The 20,508-nt window shown below is 37.0% G+C and overlaps 1 protein-coding gene across 27 annotated transcripts in view; it reads left to right on the forward strand.

Annotated features, from left to right (window-relative positions):
* The window catches only part of plch2a (phospholipase C, eta 2a), a 297,015-nt gene extending 286,188 nt beyond the window's left edge, over positions 1-10,827 (forward strand). For 10 of the 27 annotated variants that reach the window (XR_015496795.1, XR_015496792.1, XR_015496794.1 and 7 more), the window contains 3 exons: positions 2,677-3,007; positions 5,556-5,585; positions 8,220-10,750. Coding sequence is in view for 17 of the 27 variants with exons in the window: in XM_087262673.1 (XP_087118799.1) it covers positions 2,677-3,007; positions 5,556-5,566 (342 nt within the window). In the remaining 10 variants the exon portion in view is untranslated. Of the gene's footprint in view, positions 1-2,676; positions 3,815-5,555; positions 5,586-8,219 lie in introns of all 27 variants that reach the window. The other 17 variants (XR_015496793.1, XR_015496791.1, XM_087262664.1 and 14 more) reach the window with 4 other exon arrangements.
* The last annotated feature ends 9,681 nt before the right edge of the window (positions 10,828-20,508 follow it).

The following is a 20,508-nucleotide window of genomic DNA, read 5'->3' on the forward strand; positions in this document are numbered from 1 at the left end:
GATATAACTGTTGTGCTTTCTAATGGTAGCATATTTGATATAGCATCATTATATTATATTAGAACAGAACTTATTTAAAGTATATACAGTGGAAGTCAGAATTATTAGCCCCCCTTTGAATTTTTTCTTATTTTTTAAATATTTCCTAAATGATGTTTAACAGGGCAAGGGAATTTTCACAGTATGCCTGATAATATTTTTTTCTTCTGGAGAAAGTCTTGTTTGTTTTATTTCGGCTAGAGTAAAAGCAGCTTTACATTTTTTAAAAGCCATTTTAAGGTCAAAATTATTAGCCCCTTTAAGCTATATTTTTTTCGATAGTCTACAGAACAAACCATCGTTGTACAATAATTTGCCTAATTACCCTAACCTGCCTAGTTAACCTAATTAACCTAGTTAAGCCTTTAAATGTCACTTTAAGCTGTATAGAAGTGTCTTAAAAAGTATCTAGTCAAATATTATTTACAGTCATCATGGCAAAGATCAAATAAATCAGTTATTAGAAATGAGTTATTAAAACAATTATGTTTAGAAATGTGCTGAAAAAATAATCTCTCTAATAAACAGAAATTGGGGACAAAATAAACAGGGAGTATAATAACTCAGGGGGGCTAATAATTCTGACTTCAACTGTACATAGCCTGTGCAAAAGTCTTAGATTTGTTGTTTTAGTAGCGGTAAAATGACCACATATAGTTTTCTCAGTTCCCACCTAATCATTGAAATCATATTTGTAGACAGTAGACAGTATACTGTATACGGCAAATCACTGACAGTCATGTACTGGCCCCCACAGTGTCCAGACCTGAATATTATAGAGGCAGTATGCAGTTGTCTTTTAGTTTTTTTTTACTTTTTATTTGTATCTTTGTTCAATCTTATCTAAAACACCAGAGCTACTAGGGGTCTAAGACTTTTGCTGGATACTTTGTCATTGTTTAAATATTTAGTTGAAGTCAGAAATATTATCCCCTCACAATTTTTTCTTATGTTTTAAATATTACCCAAACGATGTTAAACAGATTCAGGAGATTTTTACAGTGTGTCTGATAATATTTGTTCTTCTGAAAAACATTTTTTTTGTTTTATTTCGGCTAGAATAAAAGCAGTTTTTAAATTTTTTTTTACCATTTTAAGGTCATTTTAAAGTCATCCCCTTTAAGCTATATTTTTTCTGATAGTCTACAGAACAAAAATCATTATACAATAACTTGTCTAATTATCCTAACTTGCCTAGCTAACCTAATTAACCTAGTTAAGCCTTTAAATGTCACTTTAAGCTGTATAGAAGTGTCTTGCAAAATATCTAGTCAAATATTATTTACTGTCATCATGACAAAGATGAAATAAATCAGTAATTAGAAATGAGTTATTAAAACTATTATGATTATAAATGTGTTGGAAAAAAAATATTTTCTCCGTTAAACAGAAATTGGGGGAAAATTAAACAGGGGGGCTAATAATTCTGACTTCAACTGTACATGTCAGTGGATAAATATTAACAAACTATCAAAATGATTCTTCAAATAAAACTGATAAATGTTGTCAGCAACTTTAATAATATAACGGGGGTATATTTTTGTTAACTAAACAGAAGGTATTAATGTTTTATTATTGTTTTTGCAATTTATTTATTTTAATTTAAAGGGTTAATTCACTCAAAAATGAAAATTATGTCATTAATTACCCTCATTTTGTTCTAAACCCCTGAGATCTTCATTCCTCTTCAGAATGCAAATTAAAATATATTAAAGAAAATCCAAGAGCTCTCTCATCCTACATAGACAGCAGTGCTTTCAAATAAATCCTAAGAAACATCCTCAAAGCAGACCATGTGCTTTCATGGGTTTAATCAGCATATTACTAAGCTACGAGAATGCTTTTGTTTGCAAATAAAAAATGATTTTATTTAAGAGTTGTTCTCCTCAGTGTCAGTATAGCGCGCACATTCACATATCATACACTGAAAATGATATGTGAACCCACCTGTGACTTATTACCTTGCATGTGCCTGTACCTTGCTTCAAACATTGGAAGTTGTATGCGGACATTCAGGGCATATACATTAGTGTACAGTGCTCACAAGCCCATGCCCTGTACCAAGGGTGCCCAAACTCTGTCCTGAGGGCCAGTGTCCTGGAGAGTTTAGCTCCAACCCTAATCAAACACATCTGAATCGGCTAACCAAACTCTTACTAGATGAACTTACTGGCAGGCAGGTCTGTTGAAGCAAGTTGGAGCTAAATTAAGGATAGCAGCCCTCCAGAACTGAGTTCGGGCACCCCTGTCCTATAAAGTAGTTATTAATTTTTATGTGTGCACAAAGGTATTAAATAGCTTGATAATATCCAGATTGAACTGGAAACACTTTTTGGTACCTTACTGGATTTTGAATGAGTCAAATCTTTTGCTGTCTTTGGAGGGTCAGAGAGCCCTCAGATTTCATCTAAAGTATCTTAATTTGTGTACTGAAAATGAACAAAGGTCTTAATAAGGTCTTTTATTAGGTAATTAATAACAGAACATTTATTTTTGGCTGAACTAACTTTTAATAACTTTGAAAAATACTCGTGAAGGGCATTGAGGAAGAGTAGCTTCCCAATCTCATGTAGGTGATCCTATTAGTCCTCTCATAGATTCATATTGCCTACCCTTCTTTCTGTTATCCGATTGCAGGCTCGAGCAGTCAGTGGTATAAAAGGACTCTTTCACAGAAACCCAAAGCAAGCATCTCTCGACAGCCATGCTGCTGCTCTGCTCAACCGTAAGAGTACCTTCGGTGCTCACCTCCTGCGCCGCACAGCCAGTGCCCCCACCAAGGGCCAACCCAAAGTCAAGAGGGGCTTCCCCGAGATCTCCATTGACACAAAAGATTGCAGCTCGGACGGCGCCAGCGAGGAGCGGGAATCTGAAGAGGGGCCTCTTGTCCACCACAATGGAGATACTGCGTCTGCAAAGTCATGGGGTCAAGGCACCAACGGGCAGCTTCACCCTGATGACAGAAAAGGTAAGAGTTCTTTCGTTCATCCTGAGCCCCATGCTCACCGAAACAGGGGCGTCATGAGTGAACCTCTGAAGCGAGCCAACAAGTTGCGTCTCCAGGATCCACTAGATGAAAAGCCAGGTGTGTTTGCACGTGTTGCTATAAACAGCACTGGGAAGATTGGGATGACTTCCAATTGCATAAAATGTGTAATTGGCACCAAGGAGAGTCCCATTTTAGATAGGAAGATTACCCAGACCTCTACTCCTCCTCTTAGACCTCAAAGGGTATCTCGGTCTCCAACAACTTCAAGACAAGTTCAACCAGAACCCATTCTCAAACCACAAGCCTTGGCCCAACCTGATTTAAAGTCCAAACCAGAGCCTCAGATTCTTCTAAAGCCCGTACCTTTACCAAGATCAAGAGCAAAGGCCAGACAAACATTGGCTGCCCAGCCTCTTCCACCCCCCGAGAACCTCAATACCAGAAATGCACGCTCATGTAGTGTTCCACGCAGACTCTTCCAGTCCCCATCCACCCCGCCTCCTCCAGTTCCAGACACTAAAACAAGCCTTTTCCAGCAATGCCCTGCTCCACCCAACTACGGCAGCAACTGCAACATGACCAGACCTGTAAACGAAGTCGCCAGATTATCTGACAGCGACTCCAGCAGTTGCGACAGTTTGGCCAGTCTCGATCTCCCCACCGTCTTCCCATCACGAGGAATGGAGAACCGGAAGAGGGCCGCGGGGACACTGCAGCGCGAGATGAACGCCCTGTTTGCCCAGAAAATGGAGGAGATCCGAAGTAAATCCCCCTTGTTTTTCGATGGTAAGGTGTTTGTAGTTAGACAAATCTTCACTTGTAGAAAGCCCCAGTGCTTCAGTAGGATAGATTCTAGTAGTCCGTGATGGAACCCAGTAAACACCTTGTGGATGATCTCATTGGGATCTTTGGGATGTCACGAAGAAGATCCTGATGTCGTAGAGAATCCTCAATATTATGTAACTGCTGATTTAGTTTGCTCACCATCTCACCTTACTTCCTGTTTCCTTCAGTTAATATTCTGAAACTTAAATTGCATTTAAATGGAGCTGCATGATGACTTTGAAGGTGTTTGTCAATGTTTCTTTGTGTTTTTGACTTTATTGACTTGCAAAATTATTGTAAATCTAAGTTTTGCAAACAACATATGAGCCATAAGTAGTGTTTACTGTAAAACATCTCAGCAATGTTTTAAATTGCTGTGCTCAGATTTGCCTAGATATAAAAGTGTAGGAATATTTAAATTACCTCTAGTAATATGCAAATTAAAATTGAGCTACGAAAATGTTCCATGGTTTTGAAAAATCTGAAAACATAAGGACATTTTAAAACTATAAAGTAAAATAATTTAAAGGTGCTGTATGTAAGTTTTTGCCTCTTCTAAAGCATAAAAATGCCATAATAAATTTGCAAATATTTAAAAAACATGCTCAGAGAACATACTTGTTTATCTGAAAAACAATGCTAAAGTCAGATATTCTGCTTTGAAAATGTGCGTTAAGTGCCAGAATGTCTGTCTTCGACTTGGTGCGTTCGACTTAAACCATGGCTGCAGCAGGTGATTCACTGCAAAAAATGCTTTTCTTACGTAGATTTTTTGTCTTGTTTCTAGCCTAAATATCTCACAATTATTAAATCAAGAAGAATTTTCTAGACAAGCAAAACATATTGTCTGGTTTTCAGCAATAATATGCCAAAATTAAGTGAGTTTTTCTTTTAAACAAGCAAAATAATCTGCCAATGGGGTAAGCTAAATAATCTCGTTTTTCCTTTTGACATAAGATTAATTTGCTTACCCCATTGGCAGATTATTTTTCTAGTTGATTCATTTCTAGCTTTCATTTCATGCCAAATAAGATTTTCTCCAGAAGAAAACGAAATGAAAATAAAGTAGTATAAAAAATCATTACAAAACTGTCACAGGAGGGCTAATAAATTCGCCATCAACTGTATAGATCAAATATGTTTTTAGTGTATGTGTAAAGAAGTAACTCAAATGTAATGTACACTAGGTTTTGAGAACATTACTGGTTCAATGTTTTGTTATATAAGTTGCCGTCACAAGACCAAGAGGGTCACAGGACTCTTATGTAAGTAGTTAGAATGTGTCCCAAGTGCTTTAGCGAGCAGACACAAACCAGATGTTCGACCACTGGAACATTCTGGAAATCATTGGTTGGGAACATTGACTAGCTGTTGTTCTACTGCTGTTTTTGGGAAGTGGGAATTCATCATATGACTTATGAACGAGAGCTGCATTTTTCTGTTCCTTAAGGTACCATAGATTCTCAGCTCCTTGTGTGCTAACCTTCTTAGTCCTCACCGTTTAGATCTTTAAACATTAACCTTCCTACGCTGACACGCTTTATTGTCTCTATAAATCCATATCAGATCAAAGCTGGAGTGATTTTCCTGATGTACTGCACCATCTCCTTCCTCTTTACACAAAGTCCTTCTGTTTCACTCTGCATTTCTCCTGTTAAAATGCTTGTTTGTTCCTTCCTTCTTGCATGCTTTCTGTCCTTAGTGCAAAACTGAGGGGCTGACCAATTACCAGGTAAAACGATTTATTAGCATTTTGCTTAAGCTTGTCTTTTCTTTTGCTTTAAATGTATTTCTTTTTTCATAATGATATGCTATATACACAAAAGTCTTGTCGCCTATTCAAGTTTTAGGATTATAACTTGACTTCTAGTTGATCATTTAGTATCAGAAGTGGCTTATATGATAGGCAAAGGCCTCTAGATTTCGCTTATTTTACCAGAATAAAATATGATCATGGATTTATTTTTAATTACTTAATGAGGACAGTAAGGTCTAACTTTGCTTAGACAGAAGTCTTGTCACTGAACAGAAATAATATACAGTATAGAATATAAAGTCATGGAAACTGAATTAATATTATATATGACTCTCATGAGCTTGGACGACTGCATCCATCCATCTATGCAATGACTCAAATAACTCATTAATAAAGTCATCTGGAATGGCAAAGAATGTGTTCATGCAGGACTCCCAGAGTTCATTAACATCCTTTGGATTCACCTTCTTCACCTTCCGCCTCCTCCTTCATCTAACACCAGACATGCTCAATAATGTTCATGTCTGGTGGCTGGGCTGGCCAGTCCTGGAGCACCTTAACCATTGCTTTTAGGAAATTTGATGTAATGTAATAGGCAGCACAAATGTATTGATTTCTCAGGCTGTTGATGTTGCCATCCACTCTGCAGATCTCTTGCACGCCCCACATACTGAATGTAACCCCAAACCATGACTTTTCCTTCACCAAACTTGACGGATTTCTATGAGAATGTTGGGTCCATGCAGGTTCCAGTAGGTCTTCTGCAGTATTTGTGAAGATTGGAATACAGTTCAACAGATGATTCATCGACTTTCTGCCACTTTTCCAAACGATCAACTAGAAAGCAAGTTATTATTTATTGCTCTTACAGCTGAGATCAACAACAAGACTTTTTTAACAGGCAGTGTATTCATTATACAATGATTTATAATATGAATTACATGGTAGTGTGCGTTCTTTATACCCGTTACACAGCTTCATATAAATTAAGTATCACTAAAACTTTACTAAACATGCGAGAGTAACAGTAGCAGTTTGAAGTTGGACGTGTCAGTATTATTTTGGTCATATTTACCAATGTGGTCTGTTCCAAAGTCCTAATGCTATTGAGTGCTACTTGAGGAAAGATTTTGGTTATTAATTATGCTCATTTTATCTGGCAGGTGACAAAATGAGCATTAAATACGCTAGAAAGACCTAAATTTGATCGTTTTGGTGTTACATGGTGATTTACTCAAGAACTCAAGTCAAGTATTAAAAGTAATGTTTTTTTTTTTTATTTATTTAATTTTTCTTGTATATTATTGTGTGTTTCATTTACATGAACTTTTGTGTTTACCATTCAGTTTGATAAGATTTTTTCAAACTATTCTAATATATTTTGTAATTAAATGCACGTCTTCCAATGCTAAAGTTTGGTAAGCATGTTACATACTTGCAGCCTATCTGTGTCATGTTTGGTTTTGATCAACTGTGCTTAAAGCTGAAGTGTGTGTTTCTATGATGAAAGTTCAATATTGAGAGAGCTTTAAGCCACTTAATAGTGTATATACTGTAGGTCTAGCAAAAAATATTCAGACACAACTAGTGTTGTATAAATACAATGGAAAGTTAGTCACTGTTCACTAACCCTCGAGTTGTTAAAAAGATGTATGAGTTTCTTTCTTCTGTTTAACACAAAAGATGACGTTTTGAAAACGTCGTAAATTCGACAGTTGTCAGTTTCCATTGTAGGAAAACCTACCATGAAAACCAATTGCTCTCATCAATTGTTGAGATTATAGCATGCTTCAGAAATCATTGTGTTTTGTGTAAGATAATCAGACTGGTTTGGAACAAGTGTAGAGGGAAGTAAATGATGACCGAATTTTCTGATTTTAGCTGAACAGTCTCATAATCTATGATCAATGTGGTAAATAACTAGCAATGAAGATAATGTGTTACTCTAATTACACACTTCACCTTTTTGTTTTGCGAAATGTGCTGTATGTCAAAATATATTATTTCATTCATGTGCAAAATGAACTTGCTGTATGTTGTTGGCTTTGTTCGGCATTTATGATACAGTTTATGTAGTCTTAAGCCACGTTCACTAAAATTTGCCATGCAAAATTCAAGATGATGCAACACTGATAAAACCATCCATATTTTAAATATCTATACAGAGATGTCATGTTTCTATTTGTCGCTCGTGATGCTAAATCGTTTGTCAGAGTTGACCAAACTTGGTGTTTGTAAAGCAGCGACATGTCGAAACTTATTGCATGAGCTTACGTTTCCAGTCTAACATAATAGTCTAGTCCAGTGTTTCCCAACACTAACCACTAACTAAGCACACTAACAGTACATATTTTGAATGTCTCCCTTAGCTGACACATTCATTTCAGGTTTTGGAGTCTCTTCCAATGTTCTGAGAGTTGATTTACATGTGTTTGAATAGGGAGAGGTTGAAAATGCGTATTGTTGGTGTGCCTTCAAGAACAGGGTTGGGAAACATTGGTGTAGTCAACGGGATGAAAAGTGCAGTGTGACCGTGGCAATTTTGTGTGTTTTAATTGTTACTAAACTATCCGAATGTAGCTGATTTTCCTGCTTGTCGTGTATTTTCAGAAAATTCTGAAGTGCAGAGTCCAACTCCATCTCTGAACGCCTCATGTCTGGAATCCATCACTGAGAACTTTCAGGAGAACAGCCCTTCGACCTCAACGCAAAGTCCTGTGGATACCTCACCGCATTGTCCCTTGTCCTCACCATCCACAGCAATAACGGCATCTTCCAACGGGGAAAATCTCAGCCCTGTGAAAAATAACGAGGACATCCTGAAATCATTTGCACTAACCCAATCTACGAGTGGTAAGGATTCTGGGAACAGTCCTGTAAACTCATCAATTTCCACTAATTACCTTGACATTGGATGCGACACGCCAACTTTTCCCACTTTCCATCGGGCGGATGGAGAGGTTGCACAAGAGACAGTCATCAATCAAACAGGACTGACTCTAGAGATAGATGCTGGGAAGGAACCAACTGCCATTCAGAGCTCTCAGAGGATTCAGGCATTGAAGGCAGTGTTTGACAGAGACATTGGACGAAGCATGCAAACAGGACTGAGGACCCCTGTGAGAAGGTCCAAAAGTGAAGGACAAATGAAAAAGGCAGACGGCCCTTCGGTGGTGCCAGAAGTTTGTACTGACGCAACTTTAAACGACAGGCTCTGGAGCAAACTTGACCCCAGCAGCCATCGGGATAGTGTGTCATCGTCTTCCAGCATTTCGTCCAATGACACTGTGATTGATCTGTCCTTGCCCAACCTTTCCAGGAAAAGCCTTACCTGTCTTAGCGCAGCCCGGGATTATTCAGACAAGCAGGCTTCGTTGACCAACAACCATCGGTCGGTCATTGCAGGATGTGGAGTCTCGCTTGTCAGCAAGAGCAAGTCCAACCCCAACCTGCGGGATGGCGAGATGTGCAATACAGATGACGATTTGCAACCCAGACCTCTGGTAGCCGATAAAGACCCCATCCGACCCATGCAAAGGCGACACACGTGGAGCAGGTTGTACGTTGAAGGCCTAAAGCAGTCATCGACACTTGCTGCTTCTGCAGCCTCCAAGAAGTCAACTACCCTTTCAGCAAAAGACATCGACTCAAAGTCCAAAAGTCTGGGAGATCTCACTTCAGACGATATCATCTGTAACTTCGAGAGCAAGTATCGCAGCATTAGCCGCAGTTTCATCGTGAGGCCAAGTCGCCAACATGGGAAAACTCTGAGGAAACCCCAAAATGATTTCACTGAGCAGCTGAAGAGGCTCACTGACGTGGAACCCCTTACCAGCAAGGACTTTGCTCAGTGCCGGGCTGACTCAGAAGCAGGACAGGAAGAAGAGGAGATGCCTCCTTTACGGAGGAGTTCATCACGGAGCCAGAGCCGCGTGAGATACATCGCTAACCGTGCCAGGCAGGCCCAGGAAAGGCAACGGCTACAAAGCATAACCCGGATGTCTGGGAGCCCCATCGAAGAGCGTGGGAACCCTGAAGGAGCTTGTAGTGTACCCCATAGTCCTTGCACTTGCCTGGATCTTTTAAGCCAGCTTCCACCAGGACCACCCCAACAAAGCCCACTGAGCCCGGACAATGAGGTCTTCTTTATGCTCAGGCTGTAAAAGGATGAGTGTGTTGAGCGAACAAAACAAAAGATGGCCTCCCTCCACCTATCACAAGGATACTTCAGTGGACATCTTTCGCTTACGTGCACCTACTGTATTACACCTTCCATTTTAGATTGATTTATTTTGTTTCGTACTTCGGATCGTGTTTAATGAGCTGTTAAAAGGGATGAAAAGCTAAGCTTTACATTTTAACTTGGATGCAACGGTTTGCTAGTTTGTACAAACTATTTGTAAATGTGCATGTGTTTGTTGAAAAAAAAAGCCAAAGGAGAACATCTTAAGATTTTTAGTGTATAAAACAGATACATGGTTGCGAATAGAAATTATTATGAAACTAAAACATTTTAAAACTACTGTAGATTATGCCTGTGGCATCTGTGATACTGGATTTTCGTTTTTAAGATGCAGCCTAGTGCAGCAATAGATTTAAATATAAATGAGTAAGCACTACTAATACACAAATATTCTCTTAATAAAATGTTTATTAGTCTGCAGCCAAATACAAATGCATTTTGTCTGTGTTGTTAATGATATGAGAGCACATTTTGTAACCAAGCATGACGTGTGTCACGTTAATTTATTGTCCCTTGAAACTATTTTTAAGTAGTAAGATTAATGACTGCGTTCTCTTTGTTTATAATTTAGTAAAATGACCTCTTTCAGTTTGTTCTTGAGATCAATTATTTACTACTGAAGTGTAGCTCTAAAATACAGTACATATAAATGAAATAAAAAATGCATATCTTCACTTTATGTACAGTAGCTTACCATTTGAAATGGTGTTATATGTTGGTTCTGTGCTCGGTCTACTGTATTTTATGTTTGAAAAGTTTGATTTAGAAATGTACAGTCTAGCTGTGATGTTGGGTAGATGTTGTTCAATGTTATTGTCCTAAGTACTAATACTACTACTTTTATTACTTTTTTAAAGAATGCTACTCAATTAAAGAAATAAATTTGTACCAATTAAAATATCTGCTTTCTTACTGTATTTTGGGATCTGAATTTAACAAATATTACTTTTACTTTCCATGCTGTGCAGATATGGGCCAAAATAAATTGTTGATTTGTTATTTTATTAATAGTAGTAAAACTTGATTTTCCCATACAATTTTTGTTTGTTAAAAGTAGACAAAATGAAAATGTTGCTGCATAAATTATTTGAAGTAACATTTTTTTTGTAATAGTAAAAGGTTTGTATATATATATATATATATATATATATATATATATATATATATATATATATATATATATATATATGTGTGTGTGTGTGTGTGTGTGTGTGTGTGTGTGTATATATGCATTGTGTGCATTGTGTCTGACATTGCATCGCTGAGTGATGCAATCTCAGCTTGTATCATAAAGACTTCATCCAGATACTATTCTGTTCTGATGTCAGCTGCAGATGTGAATGAATGGTGGAAGAAAGTAGTTCCTAATTCAAAAGGATTTTAGACTTTCTGTGTTTGATTTTCTTTTTTATGTACAAGATTGTGCCGCCGAACTGTTGTATAAACGCAAAATCACACAAGTAGCAGTGTGCTGTGGCTGTATATCAGCTCTGGTGGGGCACTATATATGTATGTATATATGTATGTATGTATGTATGTATGTGTGTGTATGTATATATATATATGTATGTATATATATATATATATATGTATGTATATATATATATGTATGTATATATATATATATATATATATATATATGTGTGTGTATATATATATATATGTATATATATATGTATATATATATATATATATATATATATATATATATATATATATATATATATATATATATATATATGTGTGTGTGTGTATATATATATATATGTATATATATATATATATGTGTGTATATATATATATATGTATATATATATATATGTGTGTATATATATATATATGTGTGTGTGTGTGTGTGTGTGTGTGTGTGTGTGTGTGTGTGTGTGTGTGTGTGTGTATATATGCATTGTGTGCATTGTGTCTGACATTGCATCGCTGAGTGATGCAATCTCAGCTTGTATCATAAAGACTTCATCCAGATACTATTCTGTTCTGATGTCAGCTGCAGATGTGAATGAATGGTGGAAGAAAGTAGTTCCTAATTCAAAAGGATTTTAGACTTTCTGTGTTTGATTTTCTTTTTTATGTACAAGATTGTGCCGCCGAACTGTTGTATAAACGCAAAATCACACAAGTAGCAGTGTGCTGTGGCTGTATATCAGCTCTGGTGGGGCACTATATATGTATGTATATATGTATGTATGTATGTATGTATGTGTGTGTATGTATATATATATATGTATGTATATATATATATATATATGTATGTATATATATATATGTATGTATATATATATATATATATATATATATATATATATATATGTGTGTGTATATATATATATATATGTGTGTGTATATATATATATATGTATATATATATGTATATATATATATATATATATATATATATATATATATATATATATATATATATATATGTGTGTGTGTGTATATATATATATATGTATATATATATATATGTGTGTATATATATATATGTATATATATATATATGTGTGTATATATATATATATGTGTGTGTGTGTGTGTGTGTGTGTGTGTGTGTGTGTGTGTGTGTGTGTGTGTGTGTATATATGCATTGTGTGCATTGTGTCTGACATTGCATCGCTGAGTGATGCAATCTCAGCTTGTATCATAAAGACTTCATCCAGATACTATTCTGTTCTGATGTCAGCTGCAGATGTGAATGAATGGTGGAAGAAAGTAGTTCCTAATTCAAAAGGATTTTAGACTTTCTGTGTTTGATTTTCTTTTTTATGTACAAGATTGTGCCGCCGAACTGTTGTATAAACGCAAAATCACACAAGTAGCAGTGTGCTGTGGCTGTATATCAGCTCTGGTGGGGCACTATATATGTATGTATATATGTATGTATGTATGTATGTATGTGTGTGTATGTATATATATATATGTATGTATATATATATATATATATGTATATATATATATATGTATGTATATATATATATATATATATATATATATATATATATATATATAATTTTTTGTTTTCTGGGGTCACCACAGCAGAATGAACCCCCAACTTATTCAGCATTTTTTATGCAGTGGATGGCCTTCCAGCTGCAACCCATCACTGGGAAACATCCATACACACTTATTCACACACATACATAATGGACAGTTTAGCTTAACCAATTCCCCTATAGCGCATGTCTTTGGATTGTGGGGGAAACCGGAGCACCAGGAGGAAACCCACGCAAACACGGGGAGGACATGCAAACTCCACACAGAAATGCCAACTGACCCAGCTGGAACTCCAACCAGCGACGTTCTTGCTATGAGGCGATCGTGCTATCCACTGCACCACCACACCGCCCTATATACAGTATGTATACCATATATCATATGGCTCTTTAAAAAAAATACATTTGCCAAAAAATATCTAAAATGGCTCTTTGCTGAAAAAAGGGGTTTTGAAATATGGATTTAACCAGAAATGTCCACATTTAAGTGTTATGCTACTGTTTCTAAAGTCTTTACCAATTCAGAAAGCATTTGGACAGAGTATTCAATTCAATTCAGCTTTATTGGTATAGCGCTTTTACAATGTAGATTGTGTCAAAGCAGCTTCACATAAATGGTCATAGTAACTGGAACAGTGTGGTTCAGGTTTTAGTGTTTAAGTTCAGTTCAGAGTAGCTCCTCCCCTTTTAAAAAAGAACAACCAATAGTATTTGATTTATATTACAGGTCTGCCAGTCAGAGTAGCCTGCTTTGCTAACATATAGGGCTCTATTTAAATGATCAAAGTGCAAAGTCTAAAGTGCATGGCGTAAAAAAAGCATTAAGAGTGTGTCTGAATCTACTTTTGCTATTTTAAGGATGGAAAAATACGGTTTGGATGCCAGTGCATGGTCTAACAGGGTTGAGTTTATTATTATAATTAATTATGGGTGTGTTTTGAGTATAATGTGCATTAAACCAATCAGAGTCTCATCTCACATTCCCTCTAAAGCTGCGGTCACATTAGAGTTTGAGCAAGCCTTATTCTGTCGTGTGGTACTGCGAAAAGGGGCGGGATTAAACAAGCTTATTAGACATTATTAAAAGCAAGCGATTGCTCCATGTTTTAAATTTCTGTTCAGAGAGGTCATGATTTGATCATAATTTGATCCTCGATTGTTCTCACGCAGTCAAGTGATGCAAATTCGCAGGTCAGAGTTCACCAAGCTTGAACTTTGCACCGCAGCAACCTGCAAAACTTGACGCATAACCCCATGTTTTCGGTCTGACGCATTCGTGTGCGTATGAATGGAAGTCTATAGAAGGAAAAGCCTAGTGTGACCGCAGCTTAAGGGTCAGTTGCGTAGTGCCATGGCGCATTTGCTATTTACATTGCAGACTTTGTAAGTGAAAAAACTTAACGCTTCACTATTGAGATAAACAGACCATCTGCAGCACAAGGATGAAGAATGAGCCTCCTCCATTTGGCCTCAACTTTCTCTTTACTTTTACTCTTTACTGTAATCCTTTACTTTCGTGGATAAGGAAATGCACTCCACTGAAGACATGCATCAGCCTACATAATTAATTCTGTTTGTTAAGCAAAAAGATTTGTTTTAAAACTATTTCTAAATTCAGTTCTCAGTGTGCTCAAAAACCAAAAAAGGGAGTTATATCCAAACACACGTCTCCTTCCTATGCCCCAGATGCTGATTCAAACTCCTCCAAAACCCGACAGGTGGACAAATCTAAACTTGTTTTTATTAAAACAAATATAAGTATGCCAATAATAAATTATAATGATAATAATAATATACAAATCTAAGTAGTAATAAATAAACTGGAAAAAGCCCCTGAGATGATGACATGAAGGCAGTGGTTTTTATAGTCATTCATGAATTTTTTTTTTCGGCTTAGTCCCTTTATTAATCTGGGGTCGCCATGTTTTTATATTTATGTAGAAAATGATCATTTTTTGTAACATTTTAATCCAAGATATTTGTGTATTGCTGTACATCCTGTGAGTATTGAGCAATGTGTAAGCGTGTAAGGCACACAACTAACGCACTCTGCGCTAGACTTTAGACCAGCGCTCAGCTAGTCTATTGTCTATTTTAGTTCCTCAAAATAGCAGCGCTCCAACAATGCGCCTTAACACACCTCCTTTCTAGACCAGAACACCCATGAGTCCACCAATCAGATCGGCACTTTTGTTCACGTGCACGGAGCTGCTGAAGTTACAGTGAACAGCACTTGGGGGCGCTCAAGCACAAAACTGTCAATGCGAGCGCACATTGAAGAAGATGCCCGGAGGCGATTTGAATGTAGAGCTGCTTATTGCTCTTGTGAACAATAATCATTTCTTCATTGCTAGAACTGGAGCTGCTGCTTGAACCATCCATGCTAGTTCGAGTCACCAGTAACTTTAACAACAAACGTGTGAACTTCCTCTACTCCTCTTCTTCTGCGTTATAAGCGGGTGTCAGAAGCTTAAACTTGTGTAGCGCCATCTAACGTCAAAAGAGTGATTTTGCATACTCTTCAGCTTGACGTTAGTAAAAAGCGCTTGGATTTGAATACTGAAAAACATCTCCTAAAACGCTGACGATAAACGCAAACGAAAAGCGTCCCGGTGTGTAGGAGCCTTTAAACTTTGTTTTGCTAATGTTTGATGCTCTTTTTGGAGGAGTGCTCTGATTGCGGTAGCAAGTATATAGCAATTACAGAACATGCTAACTGATTATGTAGTACTCATAACCTACCAAAACGAATATTGTGTTCATTTTTAAACACTGAAAAGAATGGGTTATGATCACTGATGCAAGTGAATACTATATACCCATACAAGACATGGAAGAAATAATTCCCATTGTTGAAACATACAAGATGTAGAATTTGCCATTCAAGGCTTACAAACTCATATTTATTGAAAGCGGAAGAAAATACTATTTTTAGTTTAATTTTTATTATACTGTATCTTGAGTATAAAACACATTTAAAAAGAATGTATATTTTTAAATGATATTAGGGAACATTTTATTATGAAAATGTTTTTAATAAAGGCATCCTCTGGAGGAACTTAAGAATGTTGATCAAATTGAATGATCTAATTTGACTTTTAATCCAGTGTTTAATCATTTGTATGTTTTTTTTTTCTGTACAATGCGTGATTATTAAGAAAAAGTTAATATTGTAATTTATAAATTGAAAACTTATTACAAGAGTTGCCATGAATGCTGCTGATATGGGATTAAAACAAACAAGCAAGCAAATGAATAAATAAACAAGTACACAAACAAATAAATACATATACAAGAACATGTTCTTATACAAATTGAAGAGCTTTAACACGTGCTTTAAAAAAGCTCCTTTGCATATCTGTAGATTCTTCAGAAGGATCCCAACATCAGCATCCTGAATCACGTAGAAGGATTATATATGTTTTAGCCCCCTGTTTATTTTTACCCCATTTTCTGTTCTGTACAGCTTAAAGTAACATTTAAAGGCTTAACTAGGTTAATTAGGCTAACTAGGCGGGTTAGGGTAAGTTATTGTATTATGATGGTATGTTCTGTAGACTATTGAAAAAATACATAGCGTAAAGGGGCTAATAATTTTGACCCTATATGTTTTTCAAAAAATTAAAAACTGCTTTTATTCTATCCGAAATAAAACAAATAAGACTTTCTCCAGAAGAAAAAATATTATCTGACAGACTGTTAAAATTCTCTTGCTCAGTTAAACATCATTTAGGAGATATTTTAAAAAGAATAAAGCATTCAAAGGAGGGCTAATAATTCAGACTTCAACTGTAAATGTGTATTCACATTTACTTTTGTAGATTTTTTGGCTGTTTTTACAGGCTCGCGTATTGCTTTCAAACCAACCATCTACTCCCCAAAACCCTTCTATAGTAGGGTTTGGCTTAACTGAAAGCATCTGGAGGAAACCCACACTAACACAGGAAGAACATGCAAATTCCATATAGAACGGTTCAGTTGGGGATTGAAAAGGGGCCTTCAAACGGGGCACACCATGGTTTTTGTTCTATTGACTTCCATTTATACTCCTGTGAAACGCAAGCTTGTGTGAAGCTGCTTTGCATTTCATTGCATTCCAAAGTTCATGTCTGATGAACTCTGCCCTGCGCGATTCATATCACGTAAAAGTGTGCGATTAATCAAAGGCTGATACATCACGATGTGACCTCTTGGCTGAATTAAAAGAACAAAACACTTCAGGTCTGATCTGCAGGATTACGTCATTGGAAAGATGTGAAGTAGACTGCTTTTTTGAAGTTGGTTTTACTCTTTGGATGTGGTATTTTGTTTAACTGTGATTCTTTAAAGATGCAGAGTGTGATGTCGTGCAACCAGCCTTCTTGAAATTTAAAGGAACACTACATTTTTAAAAAAGAGACTCCTTTTACAACCCTCCTTAACACATGAATTTGACAATTTTTTGATAAATTCAGTCAATCTCCAAGTCTAGCAGGAGCACTTTTAGCTAAAGTCACTTTAAGGCAAGTCATTTTACTCTGCAGCCGTCTTTGAAACACCTCTCGGGTAGTACCTTAGCTGGCAAAATTCATGTGACTTAAATCCTCATGGAATGATGGCACTTGGGCAATCCGCTCCTGTTTGCTAGATCTGGGCTACAATTAGGCCATAGTAATACCACTGTTGGAATATCTAGCCAATTCCATGCATGTTCAATAAGAAAAGGTCTGGAGATGGTTCTCTTCAATGCCAAAAATATTAGTAATTTATTAGATACAAATGAATAATTCGATGACAGAGCTCTGGGTTACGTTACCCCAATGCAATACAAAAATTACATTCAAGAGGTTCGCAACTAACATACATTTCCTGACTCCAGCATATATACACAACTGATCTTAACAGGTGGAATTTTGGTGTAACGTCACTTGTCAGTCATTGTTCAGTCCTCCATTGGCCGCACCTTCGACATACTTCCTCTTTTTCTACGAATTCTCTGCACAACAACAAAGCATACATCTTTCTGTGTTCTGTGTTCAGTTTTAACACCTCTCTTCAGACAGGAAGTTTCTGCTGAGCTGAATTTAATTTTGGACCCGCATCTATCTACTTCCGCAAAAATGCTAATTAGTATGCACAGCACTCACACACAACATTAGAAATTCAGTTAATATATGACCCTTACATGACCAATACAAATAATTGTTTGATTAAAAGAAAAAGAGACAAAAATAATAAAAAAAATTATTCTTATTATCCAACACCACATATCAGCCAGATTTCAACCACATAAACCAGAACTGACCCTATTCTGGTCCAGAGTTTGCTTTTATTTTGGCCCAGATCTGGCCCGCACCGTATACTTAAATCTGGCTCACATGCCGCATAGAATGATGGGACTTGGGCAGTCCACTCCTGTTTACCAGATCTGGGCCACAATTAAGCCATAGCAACACCATAAATCAGCCATAACTCAAAATAATAAACCAGAACTGACCCTATTCTGGGCCACAGTTTACTTTTTATTCTCGCCCAGATCTGGTCTATACCAGATACTTGCATCTGGCCCACATACTGCATAGAATGATGGCACTTGGGCGGTACACTCCTGTTTGCCAGATCTGGGCCACATTTGCCATATCTCCTCTGGGCTACTTTAAGCTCACAGCCACATCCGCGAAAGCTTACTATGACGAATATTTGCCAAAAGTGGCCCGCATATTTTTTTAAAGATAACTGGGCCACTTTTGGCAAATCTTCTCTGGGCCACTATAGACTCACATCAACATTAGCCAGAGCTTACTGTGCCTAATATTTGCCAATAGTGGCCCACATATGTTGTAAGATAACTGGGCCACATTTGCCCTATCTTCACTGGGCAACTTTAGGCTCAAAGCCACATTAGCCAGAGCTGACTGTGCCAAATATTTACCAAAAGTGGCCCATATATGTTTTAAAATAACTGGGCCACATTTGCCATATCTTCTCTGGGCCAATTCAAGCTCACAGCCATGTTAGCCAGAACTTACTACGCCGAATATTTACCAAAAGTGGCCTGTATATTTTTAAGGATAACTGGGCCACTTTTGGCAAATCTTCTCTGGACCACTATAGGCTCACAGCCACATTAGCCAGAGCTTACTGTGCCAAATATTTGCCAAAAGTGACCCACATATGTCTTAACATAACTGGGCCACATTTGCCATATCTTCTCCGGGAAACTTTAGGCTCAAAGCCACATTAGCCACAGCTTACTGTGTCAAATATTTGCTAAAAGTTGCCCATATATGTTTTAAAATAACTGAGCCACATTTGCCATATCTTCTCTGGGCCAATTCAAGCTCACAGCCATGTTAGCCAGAACTTACTACGCCGAATATTTACCATAAGTGGCCTGTATATTTTTTAGGATAACTGGGCCACTTTTGGCAAATCTTCTCTGGACCACTATAGGCTCACAGCCACATTAGCCAGAGCTTACTGTGCCAAATATTTGCCAAAAGTGACCCACATATGTCTTAACATAACTGGGCCACATTTGCCATATCTTCTCCGGGAAACTTTAGGCTCAAAGCCACATTAGCCGCAGCTTACTGTGTCAAATATTTGCTAAAAGTGGCCCATATGTGTTTTAAAATAACTGGGCCACATTTGCCATATCTTCTCTGGGCCACTTTAGGCTCACAGCCACATTAGCCATAGCTTACTGTGCCGTAAGTATATTTGACAAAAGTGTATTTGACAAAAGTGGCCCACATATGCACCTAAACATGTCAGACACATTGGGTTTAGACCCAGATTACTCTTAAATGACTATGCCAACTGTGGCCCACATTTGGCTGTCATTTGGGCCAAATTTACCCTTTTTCCACATGGGCCACATTAGGGTGACATACAGATCACATTTGGCCAAATCTTTCACTTTAATGGCCCATATATGGATTAGAATCTTTGGCCCCCTTTTTCCATTGTACAGGTAGGCCACTTCGGGCTCACATTAATTTTATCTGGTCTGGATGGATACCACCAGTGCCGCATAACTGCCTAAAGTGGCCCACATCTGTATGCTATATGGGTATGCTCGAGCATTCTGTCTGAATGGGAAAACATCATATTCTCCAAAACTGTTAGCCAAGCTTAAGATTACATTACATATTTGGAATTGCCAATCAAATTAAACAACATCTATGAGTTTTATAAGTATGTTTCGAATAAGTATGTTTTGAGCCAAGCAAAAGAGATTTTGAGATTAATATTTTTGAGATTAACATCTTGAACTGCATCTCAATCATCACAAATACTGCAGAAATCCTATTGGAACCCACATGGACCCAAGACTCTGGGAGTCCTGCAAGAGTGCTTTCTTTGCCATTCCAGATGACTTTATAAATAAGTGATTTGAGTCATTGCAGAGATGTATGGATGCAGTCATCCAAGCTCGAGGGAGTCATACACAATATTAATTATTTCTCCACTGCACCATGACTTTATATTCTATACTGTACATTATTTATATTAAGTGACAAGACTTTTGTCAAAGCAAAGTCAGACCTTACTGTCCTAATTAAAAATCAAGGCATGATCATATTTTATTTTGGTAAAATAAGCGTAATCTAGAGGCCTTTGCCTTTTGTAGAAGCCACTTCTGACACCAAATGATCAACTAGAA

Source organism: Danio rerio, chromosome 8 (genome assembly GCF_052040795.2).
Source record: "Danio rerio strain M-AB ecotype USA chromosome 8, GRCz13ab, whole genome shotgun sequence".
NCBI classification, from domain to species: domain Eukaryota; kingdom Metazoa; phylum Chordata; class Actinopteri; order Cypriniformes; family Danionidae; genus Danio; species Danio rerio.